Here is a 22,045-nt window from a genome sequence, read left to right as displayed (position 1 = left end):
TTTGTTTATTCTGAATGTCCTCAGGTAGACTCGATCAAAAGTTACTCATGTTTAAAATGTACGAGGAGACCATTGTAGCACAAGAAAGACAACCTAAAACGCCACTCTCACAACTTGGGCGAACACCATTTCCCACGGATTAATCTTTGTTACTATAAACTATATAACAGTCGCTTTGGAAGTGATTATGGGATGGTCAGAATTACTTATAGGAAGAAGCATATTTCACGTGTTAAGCGATTTTAGAGACAAGCACCTCCCATATACTTATCCATAAAATCACTTAAAACCACTTAATAGTGATTACATGGCAAAGTGTTTCTCCATAAAAGTGATTATTGGTCTACGTAAAAATCACTCTCAAAATGATTCTCAAATAATAACCTCAGATTTTTATATTTCGTACCTCATTGTTATGATAATAAAAAAAATAAACAACTTCGAGTATAGTAGAGGGATCATTGCTACAAATAACCCTAAAAAAAATAAACAATAAATAATTAGATAATCATTTATTTTATATTAAAAAGATGAACTCCTAGTGCTTTGGGTTTTTCTAAAATTTATTTTTTATAAAAAAAATCTAAGTTGAATAATAAAGTTGTGCATTAAAAAATGCTTGACTTCTAACCAATATAGGTGCCGTACTAGCCAACGAGTGGACGTTGTTAGTCTACGAACTACTCTTGTCCTCTTGCATTTATCAGTAATATGTACTCGTATAAACATTAGCAGTAGAAAGATCTAAGGTGAGAAAAATGTGAATGACGTTTAATTGCTCTTTAAGCTTCTTTAAATACCCGGCCTCGATCCTCCTTAAGCACTTCACCGACAAGAAACTAAACCAAACCCCTCTCTCTCTCTCTCTCTCTCTCTCTCTCTCTCTCTCTCTGAAATAGAATGCCTAGCAATATGGCCTCTTCTACCTCGCTACATGAATGTAGTTAAAGTAATGAATCAGCTGATATTAGAACAGCAGTACTGGAGGTTGAAACAGTAGGCCATAATGATCCACTGCCTAGAACTACAACTGTAACTAGGTCAGGGCCGGGTGCTGCTCGAAACCGAAACCGAAACCGGAACGAAAACCATCCAGAGTTAGAAGAGGGTGTTTTCTTGACGTGGGAGGATTTGTGGGTGACTGTGGTTTCAAAGGAAAAGAATGAAAATGGTAGCAGATCAAGATCAATCCTCCAAGGTGTAACTGGTTATGCCAAGCCTGGGGAGCTCTTGGCTATAATGGGTCCTTCTGGCTGTGGCAAGTCTACTCTTCTTGATGCTTTGGGAGGTAACAATTCATACCCTCTTACTTAATAATTAGTTAGCAAAATTTTGGTTCTCACCGACATGATGAGAATAAAAATAGAAATATATCTTCCAATTCTTTAGCATATTTATACTTATGAAATGGAGTGATGAAATGAAAGAGAGAGAGGAGACGTCACGGTAAGTGAGTGTATACCTACCTATTTGTGTTCTCCTCACATGATGATGTGTCACGTGAAAGAGAATGTAGAAAGATTTCGCTAGCTATTTACTTTTTGGGAAAATTCTACGGTGCGCCCTGCGCATGGATGCGCCACTATTATAGACCATTGGATAAGCTATTGTGGGATGTGGGGTAATCTACACCGTTGATAGTAAGTGACCGGTTAAATGGGTTGCTCCAGGTAAAAGAAAACCAAAACAAAAACAATAGAAAATAAAGAAATCTGAAACAATAACAAAACGAAAGCAAGAATGCTCAGAGACTCCTGCGACTCCCCTCTCTCTTCTTCTTCTTGGCGCTGTCAGTCTTTGTTCCATTGTTGCTCTCTCTTCTTCAGTTGGGCTTCTTGGTTCGAACAACGGCAACTATTGGATATCAATTTGTCGATCTTGAAGTCACTCTCTCGCTCTCGCTCCCTCTTGCTCTCACTCTCCGTCTCTATCTATTCGCTTCATCATTCTCTGTGCTCTGGAAATCGATCTGTCATCAGGTGAGTCTTTTCCTTCCTCTTTCTCTCTAGTTATGCTTCTATGGGTCAATTTAGGGTTCTTCAGTTTTGGAGCTAACTTTTAATCAATTGATTTGGGGTTAGGGTTAGTGAGCTTATGATCAACCTCACTTTAAAATCCTCAAATTAGGATTGAGTACTTGAATGAAAGCAAGAGAACCCCATCTGAGTTTAGCAAGACAACCCCATTTCAGTGAAGAATGTATTAACTGTGTTGAGCAAGACAGCCCAGAGCTCATCACACTCATTCCATTCGTAAATTTTTGCCTTGGTAAACAATGGATTGGCATAAATTAAGTCCTAGATAGGGAAATCCCTCCTTGGCATCAGAAAATCTCCTTCATCAAGCTTCAAACCTGCACAAAAATCAGGAGCTCCATCCCCAACATAAATTAACTGTTTATGTTTCTTCCCATCTGTTGCAACAGAAGCTTGAATCTTTTCCATTATTAGACCCTGTAACAAAAGAAACCCCACAAACATACTAAACCAGTGTAATTAAATTTGTGATTTTGATTTTGGGGTACTTAAATATATGCAATTTGTTTAGTTTAATCAACTTGCACATGCTGGGAGGGCAAATGGTACAACCATGAGAAGATGAGTGGAAATCATGGTAGGGTAAGATTCTAAGCCTGCCTTGTTCATCAATAATGCATGGGTTGGTGTTGATTTCTGAGAAACAATCCATTAGCCCATGATGCTTCAATATTGTGTTGAAAAATTCATTTGCAGCACTTAACACCCTCAGATCACACCTGCATGTGTTACAATTAGAATTTTTCATAACAATTATAGCATAATTTGTTATGTTTTGTCAATTCCTGGTATGTTTATAAGGAAAGGAAATTACCCAAAAGCATGGGCTGATTTGATTGCAAAGGCAAAGTTGAGCTGAGCTGCGCATAATAGTGTCATCTGACCCTGTCTCATTATTCTAATCATGGATTATTGTTGGAAAAGGTAGGTTGTGAGTATTTTCTTTTCCCCTTTTTTTGTGTTTTAAGCTCTTCTGAACTATATTTGACCGCACATTCAGCCACAATTCCTCATGCCACATCATAAGCGTGTATCTCTCTCCCTCACCATTGCAACCCCAAAGAGTTTGTTCCATTGGACCATTTGGGAGGTCAATTTTATGTCTTTCTCTTCCATCAAGATTACTTTCTTTAATTAGCCCTTAATATGAATTAGTATAATTGATTTTGTATTTAACAAGTTGGTGGGTGCTGGTGTTGCAGAGCCTCTATTGGTGCTTGAACCCAAAGGACTACGAGAATAATTAACAACTTAGTAAAATTGCTTATGTAATGACAAAAAAGTAAGATTTCTTATGTATTTTTCAATTATGAAATATTTGGTTTACACCAAAAGAAGAAAAGAAAATTATTTCTTAATGTTTTGCTAAGGTTTTTTTAGCTTGCTGTTTGTATACATGGTTTTGAAAAGAAAAAAAGGTGTTGACTTTCTGCTAATCTGATATTTTTGTTATCGAAAAAGAAAAATCTTTGTTATTGGGTGAGAATTTTGTAGGATTTGCTTCATATATGCCCAGAGAAATTAGATTTCATATATTCAATTACCTGCTTTCTGTCTGCCAATTGGATTTTGTAAATTCAATTGCATTTCAATTACCGCATGTTCATCAATGTTTGTTATTTACTTGTGACTAAGATATTAACACTTGCAATGAAAGTAAAAGTTAATTGATATGTTAATATTTATATATATTTTTAATAATATTTTCCTTAGGTTTTGTGTGATTAGAATGGTTAAAAGCACTAAATTTTATTGTTTTAACATATTTGTTTCTTTATAAATAAATAAATAAATAAATAAAGGATTAACAATTACATAGTGCATGTTTGTCAATTGGCAACATAAGTCGGCTATGTTGTCGCAAAATAAAGGAAGTATGAGCTTGACTTAAGGCATGGGGCAGAATTGAAGACAAGAGTGACGAGGGAAAGTCCTAGTCTTTTTCTTTCTGTAGTGAATTGCAGTTCAGTTTTCTTTTCTTTTCTTTCTATTTCTATTGTTGTTATTCTACAGCCATGTCAAGTTGCGAAAACAGACTGCCTGAGTGGCAATTGTACATGGCCTTGGAGATAATGGTTGAAGCTGGTCTCAACTTTTGGTTGCTTTCTTTGCACTTTTTGTTGGATATTCAAAGCCTATAAGATTGATGATCGTTATACAATCCAAAAAAGAAAAAAAAGTAAAAAAAAAGAACAAATCTCTACCCCAAATTGGCATATTACTTTATGTTATTCAAGTTAATTATGTTGCAGGTTTGTTCTTTTTTTGTTTACAATGATGACTTTGTAATTGTTTTCATATTAACACATTGCTTTATGTTTCCCATTCATTTTATTTATAGCTTTGTGATTGTTTTTCAAGTTGGGGTAAAGAATTAGGCCAAGTACAAGACTAATATATACTATTTTGGAGTCTATTTATTTGGCTACTTGAATTTGTAATATTTTCATTGTATCTGGAGATTGTATTTTTTTTATTATATACATAATGACTTGAGATTTTAGATTTATAATTATTGGTTATGTAAAGTGAATGTATTGAACAATACTTTCAATTACATGAATGAAGCTTATGTTAGCTTTGATGAGGATATAGTACCATTGAGAATAAGCTTTTAAAGTAAATTTGACTGTTATATCATAGTTTATGTGCCAATTGAAACAATCGTCCCATTAGCATTGTGTATGCATAGAAAAATATAATTTTGACACTTCAAAAAAAAAAATTCAAACAAAAGCTCTTGTTTGTTTCTAAACAAACCAAAGCATTAGTTAGTGTTCTATGAACTAACACTTTTGTTTCTTTGAGGTAAGGATGGACATTGGAGAAGTAAATGTGGTCCTTATTCTTGTAAACACAACGGTTTACAATATCAAAGACCCTTTTTACAATTACTTGGACGTCAAAGTTCCATAAACTTATAAAGTGCATTCATAAACTACAAATTTTTGGATATAAGCGTTCCATAAACATGTAAAATGGATCATTAATCTCATGGATTACAAGATTTGAGTTCCAATTTACGCATTTTTGCACCAAGATTACAACCCTGAATGACCCATTTTATACAACCAAGTACAAAGGCTTTGGAGAAATTTGAACATATTTCACATACTGTATATACAATTGTCAAACAGGCAATGGTAATTGCATACCGTAATGTAATTGCCAAACAGGCGACGGTAATTGCATACCGTAATGCAATTGCCAAACAGGCTAAGGTAATTGCATACCGTAAAGCAGTTGTCAAAAAAGTAATGGTAAGTGCATACTGAATAAATAAATAAATTACAACTTTGAGGTTCTTTATAATCCATAATCTTGAAATACTATAATTTACATTAGAAATGATCTCTCTTATAATGTTAATGTAAGGGGGGACCTTAGAGAAGTAAATGTTTTGGACCTCCAAGTTCCATAAACTTGTAAAGTGTATCCATAAACTTGTAATGTCATAAATTACAATAGAATGGATCTCTATTACATGGTTAAGGTAATTGTGGACCTTGGAGATGTAAAATTGGTACTTATTCTTGTAAATACAATGGTTTATAACATTAAGGACTCGTATTACAGTGCTTTGGACGTAAGCTTTCCAAAAACTCGTAACGGAGATCCTTAATCTCGTACATTACAAGATTTGGGTTCTCATTTATGATTTTTTGCACCATGATTATAGGTTTGAGGTTCTTCCTTATCCATAGCGTTATAATATCCTGATTTACAATTGAAATGATCCCTCTTACAATGATAAGGTAAAGGTAGACTTTGGAGAAGGACCCCAATTTTACTAGAATAAGGACCCCAATTTACATCCTCATGGTCCGGACTTACTTATTCTTTGTAATTTGGATCTATATTCTTGTAAAATAAGGATTTACAACGCTAAGGATTATGAGAACCCTAACATTGTAATCGTGGTACAAAAACTTGTAAATCACTACCTAAATCGTGTAACTTACATGTTTATGGATCCATTTTACAACGTTAACAACCAATCTTTGTGGGCAAGATCCTTTACTTGCACCCTTTACTATTTTTCAATATGTGCGCTATTGTTTACAATGTGCACTTGCGAGGATGGTGAGGAGGATGAGGAGGTCGAGGAAAACGGGGACGAGGACGAAAATGACCCGGAAAATGACCAGGAGGACGAGGAAGATGAGGTATTAGTGGAGGAGACCACAACCAAGTCACCACCCCCTAACACAAAGGGAAAAGGAGCTGTGGTGAAAACAAAATTTAAAGGAGGGGCGGTGCATTCCAAAGAAAAAGCAGCTGCAATTAAAGGGAAAGGCAAAGCATCACCACAAAAACGCAAGACCTCTTTGCCGGAACCAGAACCACGCCCTATTAGTAAGAGGCTAAGGCTAAGGAAGAAAACATAAATTGTATTATGAGTATTTTGTCTTTGTGGTATACGTTCATAAGTGAGATTATATATTTTGTGGTAGATTTGAACTTATGTAACTTGTTTGATGCTACAAACTTATTCTATAATGATGTCAAATATGATCGTCTATTGTTGTATGTGAATGGATTGAATGAGTTAATTTGAAAGGAAGTGACCATAAGATGGAAAGGGCACTGATAGATTGGCTCACCTAGGAGGAAAAGGAAATAACTCAATTGACAAACAGTGAGTTGGAAATTGAACAAGCATAATGCATTTGACAAACAATGTGTAGAAAATTGGACAAGTATAATGCAATTGACAAACCGTATGTTTGAAATTGCAAACATGCATGCATGCCTATTTTCTTAATGTTTGGCTTCGTTTTCCATAGGATTTCACTTCCCATTCGAAATAGTTTTGTAACCCCAAATTTAATAATTTTTTTTTGGTGAAAAACATGCAATTTTTGTCCTGTGTTAATAGTTTGTAAACATCTATTTAATTTATAATTAAATAACACAATAAACATATAAAGAGAAGGATGTCTAGTACAACTCATCCTTAATCTAATAATATCGTAATTTACAAAGAGAAGGACGTCTAGTACAATATTAAGGTAACTAGGGACATTAGGAAAGTAAATTGAGTCCTTATACGTGTAAACACAAACGTTTACTATATTAAGGTCTTGTTTTACTTGGTTTTGGACAGTTATGTTCCATATGATTGTAAAATGCATCCTTAATCTTGTAATATCGTAATTTACAAAGATAAAGACATGTAGTACAATATTAGGGTAAATGGGAACATTCGAAAGGTAAATTGGGTCCTTAGTATTGTAAACATGAATATTTACAATATTAAGGTCTCGTATTACTCTATTTTGGATAGTTATGTTCCAGGAGATTGTAAAACTCATCTTTAATCTTGTAATATCGTAATTTACAAAGAGAAGGACGTCTAGTACAATATTAAGGTAACTAGGGACATTAGGAAAGTAAATTGAGTCCTTATACGTGTAAACACAAACGTTTACTATATTAAGGTCTTGTTTTACTTGGTTTTGGACAGTTATGTTCCATATGATTGTAAAATGCATCCTTAATATTGTAATATCGTAATTTACAAAGATAAAGACATGTAGTACAATATTAGGGTCAAGGGGAACATTCGGAAGGTAAATTGGGTCCTTAGTATTGTAAACATGGATGTTTACAATATTAAGGTCTCGTATTACTCTATTTTGGATAGTTATGTTCCATGAGATTGTAAAACTCATCCTTAATCTTGTAATATCGTAATTTACAAAGAGAAGGACGTCTAGTACAATATTAAGGTTACTAGGGACATTAGGAAAGTAAATTGAGTCCTTATACGTGTAAACACAAACGTTTACTATATTAAGGTCTTGTTTTACTTGGTTTTGGACAGTTATGTTCCATATGATTGTAAAATGCATCCTTAATCTTGTAATATCGTAATTTACAAAGATAAAGACATGTAATACAATATTAGGGTCAAGGGGAACATTCGGAAGGTAAATTGGGTCCTTAGTATTGTAAACATGGATGTTTACAATATTAAGGTCTCGTATTACTCTATTTTGGATAGTTATATTCCAGGAGATTGTAAAACCCATCCTTAATCTTGTAATATCGTAATTTACAAAGAGAAGGACGTTTAATACAATATTAAGGTAACTATGGACATTAGGAAAGTAAATTGAGTCCTTATATGTGTAAACACAAACGTTTACTATATTAAGGTCTTGTTTTACTCGGTTTTGGACAGTTATGTTCCATTTGATTGTAAAATGCATCCTTAATATTGTAATATCGTAATTTACAAATTGGGTCCTTATACTTGTAAACATTCGGAAGGTAAATTGGGTCCTTATACTTGTAAACTCGGATGTTTACAATACTAAGGTCTTGTATTACTCTTTTATGGATAGTTATGTTCCTGAAGATTGTAAAACTCATCCGTAATCTTGTAATATCGTAATTTACAAGGATAAAGACATCTAGTACAATATTAAGGTAACTAGGGACCTTAGGAAAGTAAATTAGGTCATTATACTTGTAAACACAAATATTTACAATATTAAGGTCTCGTATTACTCTATTTTGGACATTTATGTTCCATAAGATTGTAAAATCCATCCTTAACCATTGTTTACTAGAATAAGGACCCAATTTACATCCCTAATGTCCACTATTACCAATCATTTGTAATATGGATCTATATTTTTGTAAATATATGATTTACAACATTATGAATTTGGTGAACCCTAACGTTGTAATCCATGAGCAAAACCTTGTAAATTGTTACCAAAAACTTATAAGTTACAAGTTTAGGGATTCTTTTTACAATGTTTTGGTACCCTCGTATCCCAAAATTGTAAAATCAGCCCTTAATCTTGTAAACCCTTATTTTACTAGAATAAGGACCCAATTTACATCCTCATGGTCCGGAGTTACCAATTCCTTGTAATGTGGATCCATATCCTTGTAAATGAGTATTTACAACATTATGGATTAGGTGAACCCTAATGTTGTAATCATGGTTCAAAAATTTGTAAACCGCTACCCAAATCTTATAACTTATAAGTTTTAGGATCCTCTTACAATGTTATGGTATTCTCATATCCAAACTACTGTAAATCACTATCCAATCATATGTCAATTGCCAAACAGGAAGAGCATAATTGCATGACCCTTATGCAATTGCATTTTCAAAAAGTGGAAACTTGATAACTTGTATAGCCGGTAACCAATTTTTTTAAAAATCTGGGAGCATCATAAAGGACAAATGGTGCATGGGTGCACCTGGTGCACTGTAGAAGGTGCCTACTTTTTGAAGCCAAAGACGACTTTAAGTCTTAGTATCATAAAACGTGTACAAAATTACAAAATCGTAGTGTACTGTAGTTACTGATGAATAATTTAGAATAAAACAAAACAGGAATATAATGGCTTACTAGCTTCCACATAATATTTAACGTTGTTTTATTTGTCCAATAATAGCTAGAATGGAGATATTTTCTGTGATTCCCGAATTTCTTTCTCTTACGTAACTTAATAATAGTGACGATTTGTTATTTGTTAAAAGTAAATGCTACGGTCAAATATCTGAATTTCTTCCTTTCCTCGCCGCCACAGTAACCCCGACTCTGGCGTCCTAGACGAAAATCCAAATCAACCTATCCCCTCGCAATTTAACGCAATCGATATGTAATAAACAAAGAAAAAACTAGAATTAAAGAAACAAATGAATGATTGTCTGCAAAAAAGAAAAAAAAATTCAGATGATGTAATTGGAGGATGCCTACCCAAGACCGCTTCTCGATGGTATAAGATTCATGGAAACTATGTTAACCAGTAAAAGAGGAGGAAACCAAATGTATATAGAAACTGAAAAAGTGAAAGAGCACAAATTAGAAACTGTTCAAGTCTGCCAAAAAAAAAAAAAAAATCAGATTATGCCTTTGCATTGAACTGACTATGGGTGGCTTGAGTAACATCATGTTTGCAGAGGGTCGTCTACGACGCCGGAATAGGAGGTTCTGTGGCGGCGATGGGAGGAAGAACACGTTCATGATTTTCTCCTCTGAACGTGTTTTTGTTCCAGTGAACTTTTATTATTTATTTTTTAAATTTCAGTTTCTGATTAAGTTAAATGAATATCTTGATTTTTAAGTAATTTTTTCTGAACCCTTAGATTAGATCCAAGGGTAAGTGACCACAAGTCCCTTGAACCACGGAGTCCAGGAGAAAGGGACTGTGCTATTTTTTTCTATGACTTATGAATGACATTGGTATTGTTCAAATTATAAGGATATTTGATTGTCAGTTGTTATATATAAAACTTTTAGCCTTTCAAAATTGCACCTCCGTCTAAAAAATTCCACCAGTGTATGGTTACTAAATTAAAGACACTATGGGACCATTTAATTGTGTATAGTGTGGATTAACCCTAAGCACAGGTCTAATTTTAAGTCATGTGCTCATACTGCAGGGAGATTGAGTTCAAACACAAGGAAAACAGGGAAGATCTTAATCAATGGGCAAAAACAAGCACTGGCATATGGAACTTCGGTAGGAAGATCAAGAACTATATATCATAATACCTTTCTCTTTTGGCTTAATGAAGATATAAATACGAGTAATTTATAAAGCTTTCAATATCTCTTTTCATAATTTAAATATCATCAACACAGGCATATGTGACACAAGATGATACTTTGATCACAACTTTAACGGTCAGCGAAGCCGTATACTACTCAGCTCAGTTGCAATTGCCAGACTCCATGGCCAAGGCAGAGAAGAAAGAGAGAGCAGAAATCACAATAAGAGAGATGGGTTTGCAAGATGCCATGAACACAAGGATTGGAGGGTGGGGATCTAAAGGCCTCAGTGGTGGGCAAAAGAGGAGAGTCAGCATTTGCATTGAGCTTCTTACACGCCCAAATCTTCTCTTCCTCGACGAACCAACAAGTGGCCTTGACAGTGCAGCTTCTTATTATGTCATGAGCAGAATTGCAAACCTGGATAAAACTGATGGAACTCCAAGGACTGTAATTACATCCATCCATCAACCTAGCTCTGAAGTCTTCCAACTTTTCGACAATCTTTGCCTTCTGTCGGCCGGAAGAACTGTCTATTTTGGCCCTGCTTCTGCAGCAAATCAGGTGACTAGCTTAATTTCCCGAGCTTAATATTTCTAAATTTGGATCCGTAGCTGTAGGGTTAACTGCTGTTATTTTCAAATGATTGCAGTTTTTCTCTTTATGTGGTTTCCCTTGCCCAACTCTCCAAAATCCATCAGATCACTTCCTTAAGACTATAAACAAAGATTTTGAGCAGGTAAGCCTTTTTTTTTTTTTTGGTAAAGTCCTAGTCGTATTTGATTGCAACTTTTCTCTTTATGTGGTAATCAAGAGTGCTCATACGCTCATTGAGCCCATCCAAAATGTAATCTCATGATCCAAACTGTTCATTTTTTAGGACATTGAACAAGGCATGGTTGGACACACACCCACAGAAGTAGCGATTGATACTCTAATAAAGTCCTATAAAGCATCTGAAACTTATCAGCAAGTTCAAAGACAAGTAGCTGAACTATGTAAGCAGGTATAGGCTAGTAATCAGATTCATATATAGCTCCAATTCACTATCCTTTCAAATGGTAGTTGATTCCCAGGATCATGGGAGGGGCCAAAACCTATGACTAACATAAATTTATATGAAATTTAGGATGTCGGTGAAGAATTGGAGAAGAGAAGCCATGCTGGCTTTCTTACACAATCTTTCGTACTTACAAGAAGATCCTTCGTGAACATGTATCGAGATCGAGGCTACTACTGGTTGCGCCTGGCTGTCTACATTACCATTGCATTAGGCTTGGGCACTATCTATCAAGATCTTGGACATGGTTATGAATCAATTCAGGTGATTTGTTTTGTACATAAGATGCTTATGTTGCCAAATTTAATCTGGACGGAACATTTATGCAACAATCAACCTGATCATTTCTCCATCTAATTCACAATATAACATGTTATATATCATTACACTCTCAATTTTAGCCATTGATCATTAGGAGTTCCGTGTACGTATTATGTAATATGTGGTTCATATTGACAGTTTTCTAAACTTAACTTGCTTGACCAGAGAACACTACTTAACTTGCTTGAGCAGAGAACACTAAACTTAACTTGCTTGACCAGTTTTCTAAACCTGATCATTGGATATATTGACATAAAACTTATTAGATTTCTATTTTTCCAGGCAAGAGGCTCGCTGTGTTGGAAAAAATGGCTCACCTAAAAGGATACAAAGTTTTTGGCGCTCAAAGGATGATTTTGAATCTGCCTAAAAGCGACCGGTCGCTGGACATTTGCGACCGGTCGTTTTGAAGCAGATTCGAAGTCTCGTAAGTAATCGACGAGCGACCGGTCGCTAGTTCTTTGCGACCGGTCGCAAGCACACGAGCGACCGGTCGCTGGACATTTGCGACCGGTCGCTTAGAAGCAGATTCAAAGTCTGGAGGGAAAACTTCTGGCGACCGGTCGCCCATTCCTGACGACCGGTCGCTCCAGTCGTGCTGTGATGCTTTGCTTACGTATTTTCAACTGTCTTTTCAATGGCTATCGCTTTCCACAAGTTTGCAGGTGCTTAATGGATCACTTCTGAGGTAAAAGAGGGTTGACTACCTGCTGGATAGTTGGGAGAGCACTCATGGCTAATTGGTTATCCTATTTTGATTAATCTCCTCTCCATTTTCTGGTTTAATGGAGGTGGCTGAGTGGGATTGTATTACCTACCTAATCTGACCCTTAGTCTAAGTGGTGACTAAAAGGAAAGAACGTGGAGGACAATCAGATATCCTATCTCTTGTCCATTGGCTTGTGTAGGTAATAGGATGAAGTAAGATAACACAAGGGAGAAAGAATGTTGAACTAATGTAGTGGCAAAAGCTGGAAACAAGTTAGAGTTTCTTTAGAGAGCTTTGTTCAGAAAAACCAAGGTGAGAGCAAGAGAGTTCTCTAAGTGTATCAAGGTGTTGAGCAAGGGTGTGAGAGAAACAGATTGTGAGGGTAGTGTTCTAAGGGGGTTTCCTTTGTAAACCAAAGTTGTAACCTATCTTCATTAGTGAAATTTCTCAAGGTGATCACCAAAGAGGATGTAGGCAATTTGCTGAACCTCTATAAACACTTGTGTCATTTGTGCTTGGTTAATTTCTGTGTGTGTGTGTAAGACTCATCCATCATTGAGTTCTTTGTCCAAAGTCCATCAACAACAAGATCTTAAAAGGGCAGTGAGTTAGTCATTTTAATTCACAACAAGTGGTATCAGAGCTGTGTTTGGCAGCTGGAGCTAGTTCTTCTCTTGGAGTGCTAGTGTGTTGAAGATGGCAAGTGACATGGAAGCTGAGAGTGGTAGCAGTTCACAGCATATGAAGCCACCACAGGCAGCAAGTATGAAGGTGGAGTTAAAGCCTTTCACAGGGAAGGAGAACTTCACTCTTTGGCAACGAAGGATGAAGTCAGCTCTTACACAACAACAGCTCCATGTTGTGTTGGTTGGCAAGGAGAAGAAGCCAGCAAGCATGACGGATGATGAGTGGGGAGTTCTTGACGAGTTAGCCAGAAGAGCTATCGAAAACTATCTCTCCGATGAGGTGCTCATCAACGTGATAAAGGATACAGCGAAGCAAACATGGGAGAAGCTCGAAGAGATGTTTGCAGGGAAATCGTTGTCCAACAAACTCTTCCTCAAGGAAGAACTCCTGAATCTTAAGATGGAGGAGGGAGGAAATCTAATGGAACATCTAAGTAGTTTCAATAGATGTGTTGCTGACTTGCAGAGAATGGATGTGAATTATAGTCCGGAGGATAAGGCTCTCATGTTGTTGACATCCTTACCTTCGTCCTATAAACACTTCCGAACCACTCTTATGTTCGGAAAGGTTACTCTTGATTTTGAGCCTGTGGTGCAAGACATCATGACACACCATAGGATGACTCAACGTTCGGGAGAAAACTCTCAAGGTGAAGGTCTAGTTGCAAAGACCGGAGAGAGAGGTCGTTCAAAGAGGCGTGAAGGCAAGAAAGGCAATAGAGGAAGGTCCAAATCCAAGGCGAAAGATGGTTGTTTCGAGTGTGGATCAAAGGAGCATTGGAAAAAGAATTGCCCCATATGGAAGGAGAAGAAGAACAAAGGGAAGAATGCAGCAAACACAGCTGAGGATGTCACGGAAAGTGATGGTGAGCTTTTGTGTGTTAATAGCAATGTTAAAACAAATGCATTGGCTAATTCTTCAAGGTGTTCCTCTTCCGATTGGATTTTGGATTCCGGATGCTCATATCATATGTGCTCAAACAAGGAGTGGTTTGACACGTATGAGAAAGAAGATAGCAGTGAAGTGATGATGGGGGATGGCTCAATGTGTAGAGTCAAAGGAACCGGTACAATCAAGGTAAAGATGCATGATGGGGCTGTTAGGACGCTTGGAATGGTAAGGCACATTCCAAAGTTGCGTAAGAATCTCATTTCCCTTGGAACTCTTGATAAGAATGGTTATTCATTCAAAGCAAATGGAGGGAAACTCATAGTCTCAAAAGGTTCACTTGTGATTATGAAGGGAGAGATTCAACCTAATTGTCTATATAGGTTGTGTGGTACAACAATCATAGGTGGAGCAGCTATATCTACAAGCAAGGACTCGGAAGATGAAACTCAGCTTTGGCATTTGAGGCTAGGGCACATGAGTGAGAGGGGCATGCAGGAACTACACAACAGAAAGTTGTTGAAAGGTGTTCAAAGTTGCAAGCTTGAGTTCTGCAGATTTTGTACCATGGGAAAGCAATCAAAAATAGCTTTCAAGCAGCGAAACAAAGAGGAAGAAAGCACGGGTGTGCTAGATTATATTCACACGGATGTATGGGGGCCATCACCGGTTAAATCGAAGGGTGGAGCTCGCTATTTTGTGACTTTCTTGGATGATTTTTCCAGGAAGGTTTGGGTCTACTTCATGAAGGAGAAATATGAGGTCTTCACCAAATTCAAAGAGTGGAAGGCGGAAGTAGAGAACCTAACCGGAAGAAAGATCAAGATCCTAAAGAGTGACAATGGTGGTGAATATAAGGACAGCAAGTTCCTTGAGTTTTGCAAAAGTGAAGGCATTAAGAGGCACTTTACTGTGAAGAAGACACCCCAACAAAATGGAGCTGCGGAGAGGATGAACCGAACTCTCATGGAGCGTGAGAGATGTATGAGAATTCATGCAGGGTTGCCCGAATCTTTTTGGGCAGAAACGGTTAACCACGCTGCCTATTTGGTTAACCGATCGCCTTCAAGAAATCTTGAGTTCAAGTGTGCAGAGGAGGTATGGTCTAAAAGGTCAATCGATTATTCGAATCTTAAGGTGTTTGGGTGCAGTGCATATGCACTTATTCCTAGTGATGAAAGGTCCAAGTTGAAGCCAAAGTCTCTTGAATGTATTTTCATTGGATTTGAGAGTGGTGTGAAGGGCTACAAGCTGTGGGATCCAGTGAACCACAAGAAGATACTCAGCAGAAATGTTGTGTTTGATGAGAAGACCATACCTATGAACAAAGTCAAGAATTCAGAGGCAAAGGAGGATGTTGTTGAGAAAGAAACAACCATTGAAGTTCCACTCAAGAAGGTGTCAAGAAAGACTTCACGGAAACAGCCAACTGAAGACGTTCAGGAGGAGGTGGAGTCTGACATTGAAGAGGAAGAAGCTGGGCAGCTTCAACAACACACTCAAGAAGAAGAAGAGGCTCAAGAACAGGTGGAGCCATCATCTATAGCTCGGTCCAGGCCCAAGAGAACCATCAAACCACCTCAAAGGTTTGGATGGGAGACGGATGCAGTTCACTATGCCCTAAATGCTAGTGAAGAAGAACCAACCACGTTCCAAGAAGCTGTTGAGAACAAGGAACGGGAAAGTTGGATGGAAGCTATGATGCAAGAGATGGAATCTCTACACCAAAACTCAGTTTGGGAGTTAGTTCCTAAACCCAAAGGTCACAAGGTTATTGGCTGCAAATGGGTGTTTAGGAAGAAAGAAGAAATGCATGAGAAGGGTGCCACCTTATTCAAAGCTCGGTTGGTGGCAAAAGGATTCTTACAAAAAGAGGGAGTTGATTATGATGAAATCTTCTCTCCGGTGGTGAAACATACTTCTATACGACTACTACTCTCCATAGTAGCACAAGAGGACATGGAGGTGGAGCAAATGGATGTGAAGACTGCTTTCCTTCATGGTGAATTGGAGGAAGACATCTACATGAGCCAACCTCAAGGGTTCATTGAAGCAGGGAAGGAAAATCTGGTTTGCAGGTTGAAGAAGTCTTTGTATGGGCTGAAGCAATCTCCAAGGCAGTGGAACAAGTGCTTCGATTCTTATATGATGAAGATTGGGTATAGAAGATGTGAATCTGATTGTTGTGTTTACTCTCATGCATTCAAGGATGGTAACTTCATCCTTTTGCTTCTTTATGTTGATGACATGCTAATTGCATGTAAGGACATGTCAAAAATCCAGAATTTGAAGACATTACTTGGAAGGGAGTTTGACATGAAGGATCTTGGTGCTGCACAAAAGATCCTAGGAATGGAGATAAGGAGAGACAGAAAGGAAGGCAAGTTGTGGCTGTCACAAAGCAAGTACATTTCCAAGGTACTTGAAAGGTTTAATATGATGGATTGCAAACCGGTGTCTACTCCTTTGGCGGAGCATTTTAAGTTAAGTGCAAAAGAATGTCCTTCTACGAATGTGGAGAAGGAAGAAATGAGTAAAGTTCCATATGCAAGCTTGGTAGGGTGTCTCATGTATGCAATGGTATGCACACGCCCCGACTTAGCCCAAGCCGTTAGTGTGGTGTCAAGGTATATGGCGAATCCTGGAAGGCAACATTGGACAGCAGCAAAATGGATTCTCAGGTACTTGAAGGGCACCAAAAGGCTTGGGATATTGTTTGAAAGACAACAAGGAAATGCATGTGTGTCGGGGTATGTAGATTCTGATTATGCATGAGATTTAGACAAGAGGAGATCCACCACAGGATATGTCTTCACTTGTGGTGGAGGACCGATTAGTTGGAGAGCAGTGTTACAATCGGTTAGTGCCTTGTCTACTACGGAAGCGGAGTATATGGCGTTAACGGAAGCTTCAAAAGAAGCGGTATGGCTGAAGAGATTGGCAAAGGAATTCGGGATAGCTCAAGACTTGGTGGTGATTCTAAGTGACAGTCAAAGTGCTATTTGCTTAGTGAAGAATCAAGTGTTCCATGGGAGGTCCAAACACATTGATGTGAGGTACCACCGGATAAGGGATTGGGTGAATGATGGAGACATCACAATAATGAAGGTTCATACAAATGAGAACGCTTCAGATTGCCTAACAAAGCCAGTCACAGCAGCAAAGTTCAAGCATTGTTTGAGCTTGCTCAATCTTGTTACATGCTAAAGATTGAGGTGGAGTTCTTGAGAGTTATCAGGGCGATTCTCAAGACATTACAGATGTCCTGGAAGGCAATGATGTCCACAAGGAGCATTAGGCTCGCCATGGTGGAGATTGTTGGAAAAAATGGCTCACCTAAAAGGATACAAAGTTTTTGGCGCTCAAAGGATGATTTTGAATCTGCCTAAAAGCGACCGGTCGCTGGACATTTGCGACCGGTCGTTTTGAAGCAGATTCGAAGTCTCGTAAGTAATCGACGAGCGACCGGTCGCTAGTTCTTTGCGACCGGTCGCAGGCACACGAGCGACCGGTCGCTGGACATTTGCGACCGGTCGCTTAGAAGCAGATTTAAAGTCTGGAGGGAAAACTTCTGGCGACCGGTCGCCCATTCCTGACGACCGGTCGCTCCAGTCGTGCTGTGATGCTTTGCTTACGTATTTTCAACTGTCTTTTCAATGGCTATCGCTTTCCACAAGTTTGCAGGTGCTTAATGGATCACTTCTGAGGTAAAAGAGGGTTGACTACCTGCTGGATAGTTGGGAGAGCACTCATGGCTAATTGGTTATCCTATTTTGATTAATCTCCTCTCCATTTTCTGGTTTAATGGAGGTGGCTGAGTGGGATTGTATTACCTACCTAATCTGACCCTTAGTCTAAGTGGTGACTAAAAGGAAAGAACGTGGAGGACAATCAGATATCCTATCTCTTGTCCATTGGCTTGTGTAGGTAATAGGATGAAGTAAGATAACACAAGGGAGAAAGAATGTTGAACTAATGTAGTGGCAAAAGCTGGAAACAAGTTAGAGTTTCTTTAGAGAGCTTTGTTCAGAAAAACCAAGGTGAGAGCAAGAGAGTTCTCTAAGTGTATCAAGGTGTTGAGCAAGGGTGTGAGAGAAACAGATTGTGAGGGTAGTGTTCTAAGGGGGTTTCCTTTGTAAACCAAAGTTGTAACCTATCTTCATTAGTGAAATTTCTCAAGGTGATCACCAAAGAGGATGTAGGCAATTTGCTGAACCTCTATAAACACTTGTGTCATTTGTGCTTGGTTAATTTCTGTGTGTGTGTGTAAGACTCATCCATCATTGAGTTCTTTGTCCAAAGTCCATCAACAACAAGATCTTAAAAGGGCAGTGAGTTAGTCATTAATTCACAACACGCTGATCATGTTTGTAAATTCATTTCTAACTTTTATGGCTATCGGTGGATTCCCCTCTTTTGTGGAAGATATGAAGGTAAACTAATTTGGAATAGGGTTGGATATATATGCTAAGTTTTGGACTATATAGTGTACATCATAAGTGCCATATATATTCATGTTTTTAAATATAGGTTTTCTCTTGTAAACTCAGGTATTTGAACGAGAAAGATTAAACGGGCACTATGGTGTTTCTTCATTCGTTTTTGCCAACACATTTTCCTCTGTGCCCTTCTTGATATTGATTTTAGTGATTCCTGGCGCCATAACTTATTATGTCGCTGGACTTCACAAAGGATTTGAACACTTCTTCTACTTTGCTTGTGTGTTATTTGCTTGCATGATGCTGGTTGAGAGCCTGATGATGATAGTTGCTAGCATTGTGCCCAACTTCCTCATGGGAATAATCGCCGGTGCTGGAATTCAAGGGCTTATGATTCTGTGCGGCGGTTTCTTCCGACTACCAAACGATATTCCCAAGCCTATGTGGAAGTTCCCATTGTACTACATTGCGTTCCACAAGTATGCATACCAAGGACTGTTTAAAAATGAATTCATAGGCACGACATTTCCTAGCAGTGATCAAGGAGGAAAAACATCCAGTGTCAGTGGGGAATATATTCTGAGAGATAAATGGGAAGTCGAAATGGGTTACTCTAAGTGGGTTGATCTTGCAATCTTGGTAGGGATGATTCTTCTGTATCGAGTTTTGTTCTTGGTTATCATAAAGGCCACAGAGAAAGTGAAGACTATTACAACTCTTTTGGCAATGCCTCTCAATAAGCGAAGCATGCAAGTATTGGTCAATCCGTCCTCTACGCCTATGCATGGAGGGGAATCTGTAGTGGTAGTATAGCATAATACAAATGGTATTGTTGGTATTATAAATTAAGCGTGAAGATAGGTATTGGAATGGAATAGGAAGTATGTGTGCAATCCAGTATCTAGTGAGTAATTTTTATTTTCTAGATATGAGAATAATATAATTAATGTTGATCAGAAAGGATATTTGGATGCATTGCATGTCCCAAATTACATGAAATCAGAGAATTTTGGAAGTGTGGGGAATGAATCTCTCGGACGGCTTGAAAGACCTTTGTTCCCAGAAACTAAAGAGAAAGAGGAGAGAGAAATAAGGAGGAGAGACATAAGGGTTGTGAGGTTTTGATTGATTGTAAAAACAAAAAAAAATCAAATCGATTAAAGATACGACAATAGCTAAAATGAATGAAATTTTCTCTGGGGTATTGGCCGGCTTGCCTTAGCAATGAGAGAGAGAGAGAGAGAGAGAGAGAGAGAGATTTCTCTAGGGTTTTTGGAATTAGAGAGGAATTTAGAATTACCAGGCCCCGTTTGGTTCACGGAATGAATTTGATGGGAAATCATTTCCCATGTCATTTCCCAAGGGATGGGAAATGGTGATTCCTTTCCCATGTTTGGTAATGCCGGGAAAGTGACCCGGAAATATCACTTTATTTCCTTTCCCATGTTTGTTTTGAGTAAGAATGGAAAACAAATTTTGTTTAGTTTCCCAATTGTATCCCTATTAAAATAATAAAAAAATACCAATAATTGTTGGATAAAAACTGTAATTATGAATTGTTAGTAAGGACAAATTAGTCAGAAAAAAAGTTAGTCTTACTTTCCCATGGGAAGGGAAAGTGAAACCCAAGTAGGAAGGAAGGATTCACTTTCCCTCCTACTTTCTCATGCCTGACTTACCAAACATGGGAAAGCAATTGGTTTCCCATCCCCAAGATTCCTTTCCCATGAACCCAACGCAGCCTGAAAGTCTTGTGTAGTTATATATTTGGTCTTCTTGTGTGCTAGGATTTTGAGAGAATAATTTTTATTTAGTTAGGATTGTTTAATGAAACTTGGGCTGGGCTTCAGTTGGTGGTAATGCTTTATTTTATAGCTTTTTAAAAAATGGGGGTTTCTCTAGCAAGAACCTCTAAATGAGGACTTAATATGAGAACACCGTTGGATATAATCCAACGGCTCTCCAAAAAGCAGTTGCAACTGAAATTATTGCACTGAAACATTCCCTTCATCCGCATGCTTTCTCCTCTCTCCCTCCAAAAATATCACTCCCTCCAAACAAATGCTCTCTTGAAGAACACAATTTTTATTTTCAGGTTTGATATTCTCCTCCCTCCCTCCCTACGGTCTACCCCTCTAATTCTCTTTTATCCTTCTTCTTTCGCATGCTATGTTCTCTCTCCCTCCAAAAATATCCATTCCTCCAAAAAAACAGATGCTCTGTTGAAGAACACCATTTTTTTTTTCTGGTTTGATATTATCCTCCCTCCCTCCCTACGGTCTACCCCTCTAATTCTCTTTTTTTTTCTTCTTCTTGAGCATGCTCTATCCTCTCTCCCTCCAAAAATATCCCTTCCTCCAAAAAAACAGATACTCTCTTGAAGAACACCATTTTTTTTTTCCTGGTTTAATCTTCTCCTCCCTCCCTCCCCCACGGTGTGCTAAAATATGAATATGGTTTTGAATATGTTAGGTTCTTTTATTCTTCTCCATAATGAGGTATATATAAGAGTTTACATGAGTGCTTTACAAGGAATTAGATCCAGTAAAGAATAAGGAAAATATCTCCTAATTATACAATGATTTGACAACTATATAAAATAGGAAAGTAAATCCCTTAATTAACCAAGGAAATAAATCAATAAAATAGGAAAGTAAATCCCTTAATTAATCAAGGAAATAAATCTCCTTGATTAATTAGGAGACTCACTTCAACACTCCTCCTCAAGTTGGTGCATATACGTCACAAATGCCCAACTTGGTAAGTGAGTCATGAAATTTGTAGCACCCAAGTCGATAATCCATGCAATTCAGGCAAAGTCTTTGGCGACCGGTCGTTTGCTTCAGGCGACCCTTCGGGTGACCGGTCGTTTGCTTCGGGCGACCGGTCGTTTGCTTCGGGCGACCGGTGTTGCGTAGATACAGCTGCACCAAAATGGATTCAGTTGCATCCTCAACTTGTGATACTCGCAAGTGCACGAACCGTTGGTAGTTTAGCGTATGTAAGTGCGAGGTCGATTCCACAGGGATTGGTGATTGAATGATCCAATTTAGTTTCCCTACACAAAATAGAAACAAAAACAAAGAACATAAAACAAGGAAGAAAGAAATAACTAACTCAAGCAGATAAGTTCCCAAGTTCAATTAGATTAATGGATTGATTCTAGCTAAAGTATGATTAAGCCATGGTGTGTGGTCATAACCTTGTGTTCCTAATTCCCTAATTTGATCATTTGTTGTCTAACCTAAAATTAAGCATTAGGAACCCATTAAGCATAGAAGAACAATTTAAACAACCAAGCATGTATCTAATCCCTGTTGTCGAATGTCCATACATACTCTTCCTATTCATAGTTCAATTCGAATTAAAGCATGGTGTATACT

General features: G+C 37.8%; 1 protein-coding gene across 1 annotated transcript; it reads left to right on the top strand.

Moving 5' to 3' along the window:
• Nucleotides 1-948: 948 nt before the first annotated feature.
• Nucleotides 949-19,475, top strand: LOC110746086 (ABC transporter G family member 1-like; the record flags this gene model as incomplete). The annotated part of the gene is made up of 8 exons (XM_088245780.1): nt 949-1,288; nt 10,450-10,529; nt 10,652-11,122; nt 11,211-11,297; nt 11,439-11,564; nt 11,688-11,882; nt 18,564-18,656; nt 18,774-19,475. Coding segments are annotated over 8 exons (2,094 nt in total), but the record flags the coding sequence as incomplete, so codon positions are not given.
• Between the last annotated feature and the right edge of the window lie 2,570 nt (nt 19,476-22,045).

The sequence above is a fragment of the Prunus avium genome, chromosome 8, assembly GCF_965620075.1.
Source record: "Prunus avium chromosome 8, drPruAviu1.hap1.1, whole genome shotgun sequence".
Classification (NCBI taxonomy): Eukaryota; Viridiplantae; Streptophyta; class Magnoliopsida; order Rosales; family Rosaceae; genus Prunus; species Prunus avium.
The sequence above is the reverse complement of the archived record's forward strand: the minus strand, read 5'-3'. Positions and strand labels throughout refer to the sequence as shown.